General features: G+C 40.7%; 1 protein-coding gene and 1 pseudogene across 1 annotated transcript in view; one reads left to right on the top strand and one right to left on the bottom strand.

The window, feature by feature from the left end:
- The window catches only part of LOC105741467, a 236,009-nt pseudogene extending 234,047 nt beyond the window's left edge, over nucleotides 1–1,962 (bottom strand).
- The window catches only part of Gpc6 (glypican 6), a 1,221,089-nt gene that overhangs the window by 1,101,883 nt on the left and 104,069 nt on the right, over nucleotides 1–15,137 (top strand). Inside the window, exon 5 of the mRNA XM_004626257.2 lies at nucleotides 7,075–7,205. Coding sequence (XP_004626314.1) covers nucleotides 7,075–7,205 — 131 coding nt within the window. The remainder of the gene's footprint in view (nucleotides 1–7,074; nucleotides 7,206–15,137) is intronic.

Here is a 15,137-nt window from a genome sequence, read left to right as displayed (position 1 = left end):
TATATATATATATTAGGATAGATATACAGCTACTTTCTCTTAGTTCAATGGGAAGAAAGATTTGTACTGATAGTGTTTAGATAAGATATCATGTCTGCATCTTGTAATATGGATAACTACTATGAAGACAACCATATGCAGTGTAATAATTATTGTGACCATCCTACTAGCCTATTTTGAAACTTTCTTATTGCTATTTCTTTCTCAATAAAATTAATTTAAAAAAAGAAAAGCTTAGCAGCATCTCATTTAAAAAGATAGACTCTCTCTCCTCTTGTCTCCTCTAAAACACTTTGAAGATCTTTTTCTTCCATAATAAAGACAATGGATTTCAGCAAAGCTGCTTCTTATTTTGTGTCTCCTCTGTTTAAGAAATGAATCAAAGATATACAGTATGTATAATCATATACAGGTCTCCCTCCCCCCCTCTCATTTCTCTAGTCCTAGGAGGGGTATAAATCTCCTCAATCTATGGCAGGAAGGCAGCTTTCAATCCATTGTCTCCAGCAATCAGAGGTGCTTTCTGATTCCCCGAGATTCCTTTATAGAGACCATAACTGCTTCCTTCCCCCAAAACAGTGCTACATCTCTCTCCTCCACACACCGCAGGCAAGATTTACAAACAGTCCCTGGCTGAGTGGGGCCAGCTGGCCTGAGCTTGTACCCTGATGCTCTGCAAAATAAGAGCACTTTTTTTGTATATCACTTTAGGGTGTCTTTTTGTTGTTGTTAATCATCAACATGCTTGCAAACAAGAGGGTAAGTTGTAAGTTGTAAATCTGCTAAACGTTACTTGACTACAGCGTTGAAGATTTGTGTCTTATTAAATAAGTAGGGGAAATTATTTAAGTATTCTATAAATATTTTTCATGGAACTGTACCCATTATCTATTTCTCAAATTTGATATCTTAAAATAATAACCATAAGATTTCAAGTCAGGAATCCAGGCAAAATTCAGCTAGTTGATTCTTCTGCACTGTATGGTGCTAATGGAGATCACTAGCTGGCCCCCAGCTAGCAGATAGGCTTGTCTAGAAGGTCCAATGTAGCTTCACGTATGTACCTGCTACTCATGTCTCTGATGGATTGCCTGGGAACCTGTGCCCTGTGAAGTCTGTCACCTGGAGTGACTGCCTGTAGCCCTTCTAGCGTGGTAACTTTAGGAGCAGACTATTAAAGAGACAGAAAGAAGAAGCCACTGTCTCTGTAGTACTAGCTCTGGACTCTAGCAGTGTCACTTCTACCACATACTATTAGTCCCAGTAGGCACCCAGCCCTCCTGAATTCACAAAGGTGCACCCCATCTCCCCATGGGAAGGGTGCCTAAATCTAGAGTCATCTTGAATAGGCAAAGGGGCACAGCATAAGAAAACAAGGCGTGTTTTATCTGTCAGGAATGAACTCATTCATCAAAGGGCAGCTATCAGCTGAACATTAATTTAACATACAGAACAGGTCCAGCCTCACATCCTGCAGGCACCCCTGTTGCCTTTACTCCTTACATGTTAGTGCTGTCTATCCATCCACCAAGTCATCCTGCAAGTTGGTCCTTCTTGCACTCGCGCTGTTGAAAGATGCCCACTCACAAAAGCTGCACGATGCTGAGAGCTACGCAGGTGCCAGGCATCGTGCTGCTGCTGCTTCCCACGGTGCCATGTCACCTCACTGCCCACACCACCACTGGCAGGAAGATACAGTCACACTTTTCCATGGGGTCAAACATGAGATGCACTTACAGTGGCTTGGACTTTGTGGCCCAGTCATTGCATGGAGGGACCTAGAAGGAAACCTGGGCACCTGGCTCCACAGCTGTCTCCCAGCCAGCAGCTCCATGCTTCCGCCGGCAGCATGCGGTGTCCAGAGGTGTCACCTGGCCTGCGGTCTGGCTCCTCATCTGGGCCAGACCCGTCCGGAAGCTGCTGGGCGCAGTCCCTGTGCTGGTGCACCGTCAGCTGCTCCATGTGTGTCGACAGCTCCTACTGAGATGACAAGGATTTCACCTACATTTTATTCTCCATTCAGAAACGAAAAGGACATCGGCCCCTTGAGCAAGGCAACAGTCTTGTCTCAAAGAGAATCTAAAGCTGGGCGACACCGAAGGGGGTTGGCCGACGGTCAGGGGGCAGTGCCCGCTCTCATTTAATCAGCAGGACAGATGAGTTCCGGGAGCAAGAGTTAAAAATCACATCCCAAATATTTCAAAATATAAACGGCTCAGAGGTCATTAAGCCAGCTCAGAGTGGCAGCCTCTGGAGAAAGTCATAGCCCCGTTGTGAGAGAACTGGTTGCAGAGAAATTTACTAAGTGCTGCTTTGAGGCCACAAAACTATTATGAGCCCCTTCACGTGGGATGCCAGGGAGGTGCAGTGTCCTGTGGCGCTGCTTCCCTTAGGCACGGTGGAAGGAAGTTGTTCCCTGGACTAGGAGTCTGTGGAGTAAGGGGCTGGTGGGGCAGGCGGGTAGGGAGCCTGCTCACCAGGATGATCCTCCCCCGCCAGAGGTGGGGCCTGCGGCAGAACAGGGGCTGCGCTGGCCCCACTGGGCCTCCGTGCCCTGTGCTGTGTCTGAGTTTGGCTCCACAGGCAGCCTCTGTCAGCGGGACTCCAGTGGAGTTGCGAAATGCCTAAGGAGTTTTCTCAAAAGCTACTTTCCCTTTGTCTTACACATGTTTAGAGTGATGAGAACCAGGCAAAGGGATAATGGCATAGGCTTGCATGGAGTGTGTGTGTGTGTGTGTGTGTGTGTGTGTGTGTGTGTGTGTGTTTTGTTTTTGAGACAGGATCTCACTACTTAGTGCAGGCTGGCCTTGAACTGACTTATGTAGCCCAGGCTGGCCTCAAACTCATGGAGATCCTCCTGCCTCAGCCTCATCATTGAGGAAATTATCGGAACACACCAACTGCACCCTGCTGCATGTATTTATTTTTTTTTTATTTGTTGACATCTCTATAGGAGTTATTTGTGAGGTTTAGCTGGCCTTCTGTCAACTACTGCAACTTATTTTCTACAACATTCAACTGAGAAAAAAATGTAAGTCCCCCAAATTCACTACATCTGTCACCCTTACTCCTAGTCTTATAAAATAAAAAATGAAAACAGACACAAAGAACCTATGCTTATGCCTAGTGCAGTGCCACACGACTTTAAACTACCCTCAGCTTTTTTTTTTGGGGGGGGGGGCGGGCTGAACCAGGGAGATCACAAAGTCTGAAGCTAGCCTGGGCAGCTTAGGAACACACTGTCCCAAAATATTCTAAAAGGGCCTGGGGCCGTAGCTTCTTGGTGGAACTAGTGCACAAGACCCAAAGTTCACTCCCTGGTAGGCAAAACAAAAGAAAACCTATGCACAACTATAATAAGTAGATCCCCAATATTTTATCTAGGTGCTGTTGTGATGGCATCTAGGTGTTATTTGTCCAGATAACAATTTTATTTGAGCTTTGCCAGGAATTTGAATAATTTGTGCTTTTCTAGGCAAAAGGGGCGCAGCATTTCAATTTATTTCTGTGCTTTTTATTTTATTTGTGCCAGTTCATGATAAAGTCTAATTTTATTTAGCTAAGTATTTTTATTTCTGTTGTGGATTTTTAAAGCGTTATGAATAACCTAAATTATAAAACAAGCAGCTTAATCTAACATATTCTGACTGGTACTCTAAATTAAAAGAAAGTGTATAGGTACATGTCTCAGAGAGTTATTGTTCATGTTAATTTGCATAGCAAAGTACATGAGTTGACATGAAGAGTGGAAATGCAAGGACCAGCCCTTGGGTGTGGCGGTCTTTCAGTTCTGGGTTACAGGGCTGGGGCAGCCCACCGGTGCCCTTTCCCACAGACCCACTGTTGACTGACAGCTGAAAGGGTCACCCTGAGACCTCCCTGGGGGCTTTGGGAGAGGAGCTCACTGCCCAGTCACCGGTGAGGCTGGGGCTGCAGTCTTGCAAAAGCATGAAAGGGACACTGACATCACCAAGGAGATTGCCCCACTTCCTGAGCCCAACCAAGAAGCTTCTTGCCTTACCTGTCCGCCAAAGAGTGTCTTATACAGGAAGAGAACCTTCCCAGAGATGTCTGAAGTCCTGTACCTTCAAGTGCTGATTCTATGCTGAATCCTTATGATCCAGTCCAAACACTTGTTCTTCAAGCCCAGGTCCTGCCTGATTTCAGACTTTCAATATAACTGATGGCATTAACTGTACCAACTCCACCTATCCATGTTGGATGCATATACTGTGATAGGCCAAAACTCAGTGAATAATAGTATATACAACTAAATACATAAAACACAAAATTAAGTATCCATACTCATAAGCTCTTTGAATTACATTTGTTGGATACCTCTGGAGTGTTCTTTTTTTTTTTTCTTTTCCTGTACAAAGATTTGTTTTTTTCTTTTGTTTTCTTTTTTTTTAATGTGTTTGGTTGTTACAGGTTCTTACTCCCCAGCTCAGACTCATAGTGATCTTCCTGCTTGAAGCCTCCCCAGCGCTGGGATTCCAGGTGTGCACCGCTAGGCCAGGACTCTGGCTGGCTCAACCCACCCTGGGGGTGGGGATGGTGCAGTATGCAGTGCTGGGATCAAAGCGCAGCCTCTGTGCTTGCCTAAGTGAGCTCTTTAGTCCACTGAGCTATCTTACTGCTCACAAACTTTTTTTGGGGGTGGAACTGGGGATTGCATTCAGGCCCTTGCTGGGGAAGTGCTTATTCTACTGAGCCATCTCCCCGGCCCTACAAACATTTCTTGATTCTTTTAAAATATACCTTATAAGAAAACTTATTCGTTCATCACAATTAACTATAATCAAAACCATGCTGGAAGGGTTTATGAAAAAAGGGATTACTTTTGATAAACACAGAAGATAGATATACAGACCCCCAAAAAGCAGGCCAGGTTTCAAGCAATATTCCACTACTCTTTCAAAACACAAAGAGAGAAAGAATCTCTAATGTTCAAATACTGGAGCCAAACAATATTCACCCTCTGTCCACACTGCCAAGTAATCAGATCATTAAGAACCTGAGAAATACTACTTTTATTATAAGATGTTGTCATGACATACATAGGTAAGTCTGCTTTGTCAAAGAAAAAATTACAGAATACATTGTTGGGGCATCTCCATGAGACCCACGCATGCACCCCACATTGAGGGTGCTCACTTTCATCCAGAAGAAAAGCATGAAATAGACTGTGGAGATGGAGTTGGGCTAGGAGAGCTCCCTGCTTCTCCTAGCTCTGCCTTGGAGACAGTAATTCTTTGTCATTCCATGGGGAATAGAGTAGGGACTTGGTAGCACAGTTTGCTCCAAAACATTAGGTGATGGCTATAGAAGCTAAAGGTGTTTGTACAGCTTAGGGTTCTTTGAAAATTTGAGTCTTTGCTTCAGTGACAGTTCTGTATCTTTCATCTTAAAGATTGTTTTAGACGGTTTCTCGGCAGCCTAATTCATGACCTCATAAGCCTGAAAATGTTTTTATGTTGGACTTTGGTTGAGCACGGTTGGATACGTAATAAAAATGAAATTTGGTTTCCTCCTACTACCACGATAAAACAGCGAACTTTCAAGTGCCTTACATTAATAATATATTACATTTAGAAAGCAGATTATATGATCTATGTTCAGTATATTTCATTGCTTGCTTAAAATATTCATGATCAAAGAAAAATGAGCATAGGGCCTATACCATGCTGTTTATAGTGTTATTCTGGAAAGTGGAAGCATGAGTGTATTTTTCTCCTTTGTTTTTCTTTTCTATATTTTGTAAGCATTGGATAATAAACATATATTATTGTGGAAGCAAAGGAAAGTGTTTTAAGACTTGGCTTTCAAAAACTTTAGCAATTGAAATGGTTGAGATCTACTGGGTATGCAGAGGTGAAGAGTTGAGGCTATTGTTTAATATGATAGATATTGGCCCCGAGTCGTTATTTTAAATTATATGTTAACTAATTCGATGATTCAGTCATACTAGACATAGATATGCTCCCATGGTCCCCTTTCTATGATCCCTGGAAGTTCTATTTCTCAGCCACAGGGGGAGAGTGAGGCGCCACACTCTGCCCCGGTACCCAGGGATGGAACATGGGCTGGTGCTCACTGGTGTTGGGACGGGCGCTGGCCCTTGCCATGGACACTGACAGTCTCCTTTTCAACAGCACCTCTTATAGACATCACAAACCAGTTGTCTCAGAGGCTCGGACACTTTCTTGTAGCCATTTAGCTAGTTAGTACAGAGCAAAAGTGCATTTTTAGTATGTAGCTCTTGGGGTCGGCAAGACAGCTCAGTGGACTAAGCCTCTGCTTAGGCAAGCTCAGGGACGTGGGTTTGATTCCCAGCACTACATGCCTCACCAGCCCCAACCCTGGCTGCTCTTGGTGTGGTTGTGCACATCTGTAATCCGAGCACTGGGGAGGCTGAGACAGAAGGATCACTATGAGTCTGACTGTATTGAGATCCTGTACCAAACACACACACACACACACACACACACACACACACACACACACACAAGTTGGCTGCAGAAAACTCGTGCTTCTGCAGGAATATTCAATTCAATATAAGTAATAATGTAGTGAATATCTAATGAAGAGTTAAACATGCCATACCGAGGTAGACTGGTCTTCTCTTTTGGAAATGCTTCTTGAGAGTGTGTACATTTCAACTGGGTCATGCTGTTTCTCCATCCAAATTCACAAGCCAACATTTCTTTTCCAGTGTTTTTAGTTTTCCTAGGATTGCCAGAGAGGCCAGATCCCAGTGTAGAAATGCAGTTAATCCTTGACAAAAAGCCTACTTTTACTTCATATGGAATAGTTCAGCTCTCTGCATGTGAACTGACTTTCTTAGCTAGGGTCAGTTCAATATGTGCAAAATAATTTTAAATCTTCAAAAGTAACAAAGTAAACTACAATTTTCTGATTTGGTCGCCCATTTTGTTTTGGACTGCATGAAAGAAATTTTCAAATGTGAGCGAACAGTTATGTTTCAGCCAGTTGTTTGGGAAACATGGAAATGGAGGTTAAGAACCTAGAGGTCCCTGTTCACAAATGAATCCTGTCCCTGTATTTTAACAGATGCAATGCTCTTGGTGGCAGAGCGACTGGAAGGGCCTTTCAACATTGAGTCGGTCATGGACCCCATAGATGTCAAGATTTCTGAAGCCATTATGAACATGCAGGAAAACAGCATGCAGGTGTCTGCAAAGGTATTCACATTAATAATGTATCTACTAATGTATGTATGTAATGCAGGTGCAGTAACCTAAAAATGAAGTAACCAGATATGTTGCCTGGGATTATAAATTCTAATATGCTGCCGGTTAGCTTTTCCTGTTGAGCTATAGATTTGTTATTTTGTTTTTCAAAAAATTTAACAAAATGCCATGGAGCTGGGAAGCAATTTTTTACTTCAGAACTATTCAATCATGACAAAATTATTGACTGCCTAAAACTTTCCTCCAGCCCCAAGTATGCTGACTAATCCCTCACATTTGCTAGCAATTTTCTTTTTCAATGTTTGAAATTCCTGCACACCTACATTTTGTGCTCTTTCTAGCAACTTCTAATTATATCGTCAGCTGTGTAGACAAAGTACATGTTCTGTATATTCAATTGGAAATAATTCAACATCCCATCTGACTTTCTTCTGAGACTACAGTACAACATTCATTAATGAATCTTCAGGGGCAAATGCTCCTTTGTATGGAGTCAAACACTCATTAAAAAGCAAAAAGTAGCACATTTTCATAAATCATATGAGACAGGGCTCCTAGGTTTGCAGCTGCAAAACACAAATACCAGGTGCACCGTTTTGATTTGCCTCCACCCCGTTGAAGACAAACAGGACCCGCCTGGAGCAAAATTGAGAATTTCATAGTAGTTCTCTGGCCTCCTCCTCCTCCTCCATCGCTCCATCTCTGCCACATGGATGGCTGCACAGGGCCCTTCTGTCCTCTCTACCAGCCTCCCTCCCAGGCAGCACTAACCAACCCTGTGTCAGTCCTTTAAACCAGGTGACTGAGCAATTGCATTTTAATTGAAAGTCCTTCACACTAAAACGTGTCAGGTGAAGTGTTGCATGATTAGCTTCTTACAATTTTTAACATCCTTTGTGAAGGAGATTTCAAATATAATCAAGGAAGAGGGGAGAAATTACAGAGTAGAAAGAGCTATGGGCTCCCTGACCGAGTGTGAGTGCAGCTAGATCTAAGCTTTCTGGGGTAGGCTGATAGGAAGTAGGGTAAGAATGAGGCTCGCCTCTGTTTCTTTCTCTCTGGGAAGTGAATGAGCTGAGAGTTTCATAGGCCTGTTTCTGGGCTTTAATGAGCTTGGGATACCCTGTGAGAAGGAAGATGCTCTAAATTACCATCACCTGTTGGGGAAATAGCACATTTGGGGGCTCCATGAGAGGCCATTTTCTTTTATTCCTGCTGGAAAAAAAAAAAAAAAAAAAACAGCAAGGCTCTATTCCCCTCCAATCTATTGCCTAGAAACCAATTAATGTTGTTCTGAGAGGTCACATGTCCCAGAAGTGCTCAAGCAATTAGAGGAAGAGGTTGTAGAAGTGCAAGATTGCTCTAGAAATAGGACGCAAAACACACACACACAGACAAAGCACCTCCCATCTGAGAGCATCACACACTTCCTAGAAGTCAGGGCCTGTTCCCATCCATGTGTGCATATGTGTTCAAAGTCCAGCATTCTGGTTTTAGTCTCTGCATCCACTTGTTCAGCACATATGCACTGAGAAGCCAAGTGGCAGACAAGGTTCTAGGTCCTAAGGCAACCATGTGAACATGACACAACTCTTGCCCTCATCAAATGTACTTTCTAGTAAGAGATAGAGACACTGACCAGATGGGAGAAAAACATAAAGAAATAGGCAGAATAAAATATCAGACAATGAGAGGCAATAAGAACAAGCTCTTCCTCCCTTTTGGACATATTTAGGCAGAACTTTCATTTTCCTTTTGAGGAAACCTGAAAAAAACTTTCCTCTCAGTTGGTCTCCTGGGTCCTGCTCTTGAATTCCCTCAGATCTGTTCTTCATCCAGCAGCCAAAATATTTCTAAAATATAAGCACTGGGGCCCTGGGAGATAGTTCAATGGACTAAGTGCCTGCTTAGGTAAGCACAGGATCCGCAGTTCCATACCCCGCACCACATGCTATGCCAGTCTTGCACCCAGGGTGGGCTAAGCCGGCCACAGAGCCCAGGCGTGGTGGTGCACGCCTATAATCCTATCTCTGGGGAGGCTGAAAACAGGAGGATCATTCATTATGAGTCTAAGCTGCATAGTGAGGAATAGAATTTTCTCTTAAATTTAGAAAAATATGGTTTCATTTTTCTATGGAAATAATATTCATGAAATCACACACAAAGTGGAATCTAAAAATGTGCACTGTAGCCAAGCATTAGATGTAGCCTTCTTGTAAAAGGCATCATCCTCAGTCAGTGTTGATAAACACCTCATTAAGTCTGACGTTCTGGATTTCAGGTTGAGGTACCTATGGCATTAGAGAACACCAACTTCTTACATGTGGGACAGACGTGAAATCAGGAGTTATTTCTTAACTAGGGGCAGGATATCCTGATGGTTGTAAAGCTGACACATTAAAATGGCTTTTAGGATAGAATACTGCCTTGTCCTTTGAATATCATTTACTTTATTAAAGACATTAATGAGAGAAGCCCTTCTCAGCACCACTTCAAAGAAGCAACAATATTTACAACAACCAACTCACATTTGCTTAGTGCTTAAGTTAAGGACTGTACTAGGTGCTCTGCGAGGTTTATATTATACAGTGTTTATAACTGGGCTGTGATGAGCTAGGTCTTTCCCCTTGGTTTGAGAACAAAGAAAGCAGAACCTAGAAAGGTTGAGTAATTTATGAAGGTTGGATGGTAGAAGAACATCTGTTCCAGAACCCGTCCTGTTAATCGCCACATCATGATGAAGCTGATGCCCATACAGTTCATCTCATACACTGGTGGAGTTCAGTAAATATTTGCTGCATAGATCAAGTGTTAAGAGGAAGTTCAAAAGCCTGCAAGAGAAGGAAAGGAAACAGAGGTGGGGAAAGTAGGATGATTCAGGCTGTCTTTCTGTCTGGTAAACAGTCACATGCCTGAAATCACTCACAAACTGGAATATTAAAAATTATAGAATGCTATACCAACTGGCTCTTCCCAATATGGTAAATTGTAATAAATATTTCTCAAATCCAAGTATCATTTGTTTTTTCCAAATTTTCAAGAGATATAACAGTAAAAAAGGATAAAATTCTTTTTTCTTTTTATGTGTCTGAATGCAACAGAAGAACACACCACAATTTCAGATATGAAATCTCTTTTTCAAAATGCTGTCATCGTATCTAGAGAAAAGAGAACTAATCTTTCCGTACCTAATAATGGAGACTGTGATTTAGGAGGATTTATAGACTAATGAAAAGCTCTCTTCTCACCATGTATGTTCATCCTTTAATCTTGTCCCAGATCTATTTTGCAAGATTTTGTAGAATCCATTTTCCACTCCTACATAGTCCCTGGGGAACCCATTGTAGTGACACACTTCCTTCTCAAAAACACACGGGCTCTTTCCAAGGGGCATAGGCAAGTCTAACATGTATTTTGTCATTAACGTTATGGCCCTTTTGAGAAACTCTAGATTTGTTTGCCCTTTGTACCATTTATACACTTTTAAAGGGGACAGAAGTATACTTAAATTTTTCTTTGTTCCCTTTTAATCACCTTGTAATGATGACAGTCATCATAATTAACACGAGTGAAAGACTATATATATTCAACAAATATCCTACCATGTACCAAGGACAAGGAATTACTGGAGGACACAACGGTGTCTTTACTTTCCTGTCAGTCTTTCTAGAAGCTATATTTATTTAGGTATTTTAAATGCTTACTGTAATGCACTTTTTCCCTTAGGTACAGGTAAAGAATGTTAAATTTAGAGAGATTAAGTGGTCAGCATAAGGTAGCAGCCCTGTGATTGCAGGCCAGAACTGTTTGATCCAAAGGAAAAAAATTTCCCAACATGCCACGCTGGGACCAGATGTATACATCAGCAGACTATTGTCTGCAGCACATTACCAGCAGTATGTTGATAGAAACGGAAGTAGTGAGTTCCTCAGACCCAGCCACACAAACTACACTCACTGTTTCCCAGTCTTCATCAAAGGCAGGGGAAACCCTCAATGTTCCACTTCCTCCCACCCAAATAAAAATACGTTTACAAGTTGGTAATTATCCAAGTGAGATGGAAAAACCTCACTGACTCTGAACTTCAGATATGTTGATAATCCCCTATCTTATCAGAGAAGATGAAACGGATCTCACTAGATATCATTTAACTATATTAGGGATAATTTCAAACCTAATCCAGGAAAAGATTGGTTGTCAGATATAATCTAAATTAAGAAAGAAGACTTATTAAATTCCAATTGAAACCATCCATTCAATTAATACTTCTTGCAGGCGAGGGTAGAACCCATTACAGAAGAGGAGAACAGCCTTCAGGTACTTAATTTCCTCCAGATAATTCTTCCTGGGTCCATAGCTCAAATGAAAAAGAAAAAAACCCAAGGGAGCAAAAAAGAGAATGTAATAATTTCTGTCTTTAGCTACTGTGTCTTAGTTTCCTCGCCTGTGAAATGAGGACTCGTTTATCTCCGTATCCCCTTCGGGGCATCTCCCTAATTATACAGATTACTTTTTCCACCATTCAGATCTTTTTTTCCCTGGAACTTTTTCTTGTCAAGCACCCAGGTATGAATAATATCTCAAGAATTCATATGAAGAAAATGTCTTCTTTCAGATAAGAAGACATTCTTTAGAATTTAGTTCAAGCAAGTACTTTTTACTCCAACAAGCTTTTTTACTCTTTGGGCCCCTATATTCCTTCCTATATCACTGAGAATTCTATTGCTTGTGTTATGGTTATTTTTGTTCACACTTCAACCTGCCCAAGATTATAAGTAATTTGAGGACAAAAGTTGTATTCATTCTTGCATTCTGTAAAGAGCCTTTTTAACGTCTAGTTTTACACATGGAAAATACAATACATTCTGCTGAGTCGAATTCAGAGCATCAAAATATAATGCCAGAGACTTCAATGATAAAGAACAGTAAATATCTTAAAATGTACTTGAACTTAGTCTTGAATTCTTTAGGCTATCATAGCAGCTTCAGGATCAGATTTTGATGTCAGATTGACCTGAGCTTCAGTTGACACCAGTTCTAAATTTCAGAGCAAATTATTTGTCTATTTAAACTCAACTAACTCACATTTAAAATAAAGACTTAATGTCAGTTTATAGGGTTGAGCATAGTAGTGCTGTTATATAATGTATTAAATACTTACATTGGAATGTATCAAATCAAGCCACTCAAAAATGTTAAGCATCTTAACTGTTATTATTGGAAACATCTGTGTTACTCGGACGCTAAACAGCGATGCTTCTATGGTCTTGTCTAGTCCAAGAGAGTCTGTGGATTTGTTTTAGTATCAAAAATCTGAAAATCACATCCGATATCCATATTACTGCATTTAATTTTGTGCATGTATGATGTTATTTTCAGGGCCAGATCATGGTTCTGGATAATATCGGATACAATATTTAATAAATATCTAGTAGGGCTGCAGGGAAGAACTGAGTCACGGGCAACTATGTCAATAACCCAACTGTAGTCTGTCCCTTCTGCCTAACCACTGAGAACAAAGCAAATGGCGCTTATAAAGCTGTTATTATTTATAAAGCTTTGTGGTCTGGTTCCACTTCTTCAGTTTTGTTTTCAAAAGAAATGAACACTTTCAATGATTCTGGAGTTGAAGTTTCTTCTCTGGCCTTTTTATATTCAAGTTTTGCATTCTACCTATCAGTTATCACATATAACATTCTACCAAGAAATAATGACCTGAAAATATTTTCTACCCTTGATTTCTTTAACACTGTGCAGAAAGTCAGGCTCTGTTCTATTCCTGTACATAACAAGGCTACATCTTTCAGATATATGGAAGGGACAGGGAAAAGGTACTTTTCTTTATAATGTAAAGTGAAAAGTCAGAGAAAAAATGATTATATGTAACACACTCATAGGAAATGAATCCAAAGAAAGCTAGTTTTAACTTTCCTTCTATGTAAAAGAGATTAAAATTTTTCTCCTTTCAATGATAAAGGAAAACTTCTGATTATCTCTAACCTTTGGAGATTTATCTTAAGATTTTCTTTCACTTTAGGGGAAAAGATGAGAAGATTATATTTAACGTAGTCTATTCGAGAATAATGATTGAAATTCAATTTCTTTTTTAACACTCTATGAGTTCTTAGGAAAAACAGAAGGTACTTGTCTTGTCCCTGAAAGTTTTCTTTCAACTTCTTGCTGCCTCACAGAGCACTTCCCTGGGCGCATGCATCTCAGGGGCAGTGGATATTGCGTTTAGAGAAACGGCAAGAGGCATCACAGGGGGTCTCACAAATACATGTGCTTATCTCCTGCTCTTAGCACTGTGCTCTACTCAGGGAGAGGTGATCTGATTTGACTCTTGAAATCTTTGCCTCAGGGAACTTACAAAGGGAAATAAAAGCAACCTTGGAGCAGGAAACATACTAGTTTGTAGTCTTTGCCAAATTCTATGGTGCAAACATCCCCACTATGGCTGATTTCAAATCACCAACATGATGGCACTAAACAAAGTAGCACACCATGACATAATAACCCATATTACAGAGGCAGTTGACATGAATAATCTCAAGATAACAATAAAAGGGAAATAAAAAAGAATTAAGAAGTATTATGTATAGGTACCAACTCATCAAGATGAAAGTAACCATCATCTTCTGAAAACATGTACTATTAGAAATAAAAAAGAAATTCAAAAGGAATCAATGAATACGTATTATTTTTGTTTTTAATGTAATCTATACAACTCTAAGTTTTAACAATTTAATTTTTAATAATTGCTATACTTAGCCAAGGCTTGCAAACATTCCTGAAAATGTAGCAAGTGATCTCATGAGGGAGTAAGAGCTGGCTTCAGGCTGACGGTGCTAGTCCAGAAAGCTTCCTAAGCTCTCCAGTCTGGAGCACTTGCCCCTCGTGGAGGTTCTTACCAGGCACCACGTTCTAACTGCCTAATTTTTATTCAGAACCCCTCTGTGAGCTGACTCGTCTAATCAGCACATCCTCAGCACTTCTCTTTGGCCCTTGTGACACTGCACAAATATTTGTTGAGTCATGTGCTGAACAAATGACACAGAGCCACTCTGATATAATTTATGCATTTACTTACACTCTGAAAAGTGATTAAAAGAACTATTTTAAACATTACAAACAAAGAACATATGAAATAATCATTTATCCAGGCAGGGAGTCATGGTTCTTTTTTTTTTTTTCTCCACTCAAAAATATGCTCAAAAATCCACTGAATAAAGACGTGCTTCGGTTCCTTAAGAATCCTCCCTACTCTCCATTTGGGAAGAAATATCAACATGTACTTTTAAGGAATGCAAAACCTGTAGGGGAAAAACAGGCCTTCCTTTCAAGCCAATGGAAAGAATTTGCTTTTATTGAAGAAAAATTTTAAGAAATACACAAGGCATCAGACAGATATTTTGGAATCAAGCTATGTAAGCATCTAAAGTAAAATTTTAAATGTTAAAACAGACATGGTAGCTGGGTTTGGAAAACTGAAGCCTGAGAAAAGTGGCCAACATAAAACTGATGACTTAACTTGATTCAAGAGTACCCAGAATCCTCTGAATAGAAACCTGAGCCTATGTTCAAGGACCTAGAGCCTGGGAGAAGTCGGCTGGGAGATGGCTGTAATCCATCTTTAAGGAAAGGAAAGCATGAGTCACAGAGAATAGAAAAGGAGAGAAAGAGGGAGAGGAGGGAGAAGGAAGACAGGAGGCAAGAAGAGAAGTTGTAGGTGGATGGAAATTACTGACTTCTAGGAAAGTGATCCGTGAGTATGAAGCTGTCTAACTAATAACAAAAAAACCCACTGGTACTTCAGATACCTCTGTCAGGAGTGAAGAAGTCACAGTGAAAATGCTTTAAGTCTGTATTCAGGAAAATACTTCTTGAGATATTAGCAGAAAGCTGGCAGGAACTAGGAAAAAA

Source organism: Octodon degus, unplaced genomic scaffold (assembly GCF_000260255.1).
Source record: "Octodon degus isolate 3935 unplaced genomic scaffold, OctDeg1.0 scaffold00013, whole genome shotgun sequence".
NCBI classification, from domain to species: Eukaryota; Metazoa; Chordata; class Mammalia; order Rodentia; family Octodontidae; genus Octodon; species Octodon degus.
This window is presented reverse-complemented; position numbering and strand designations above follow the sequence as displayed.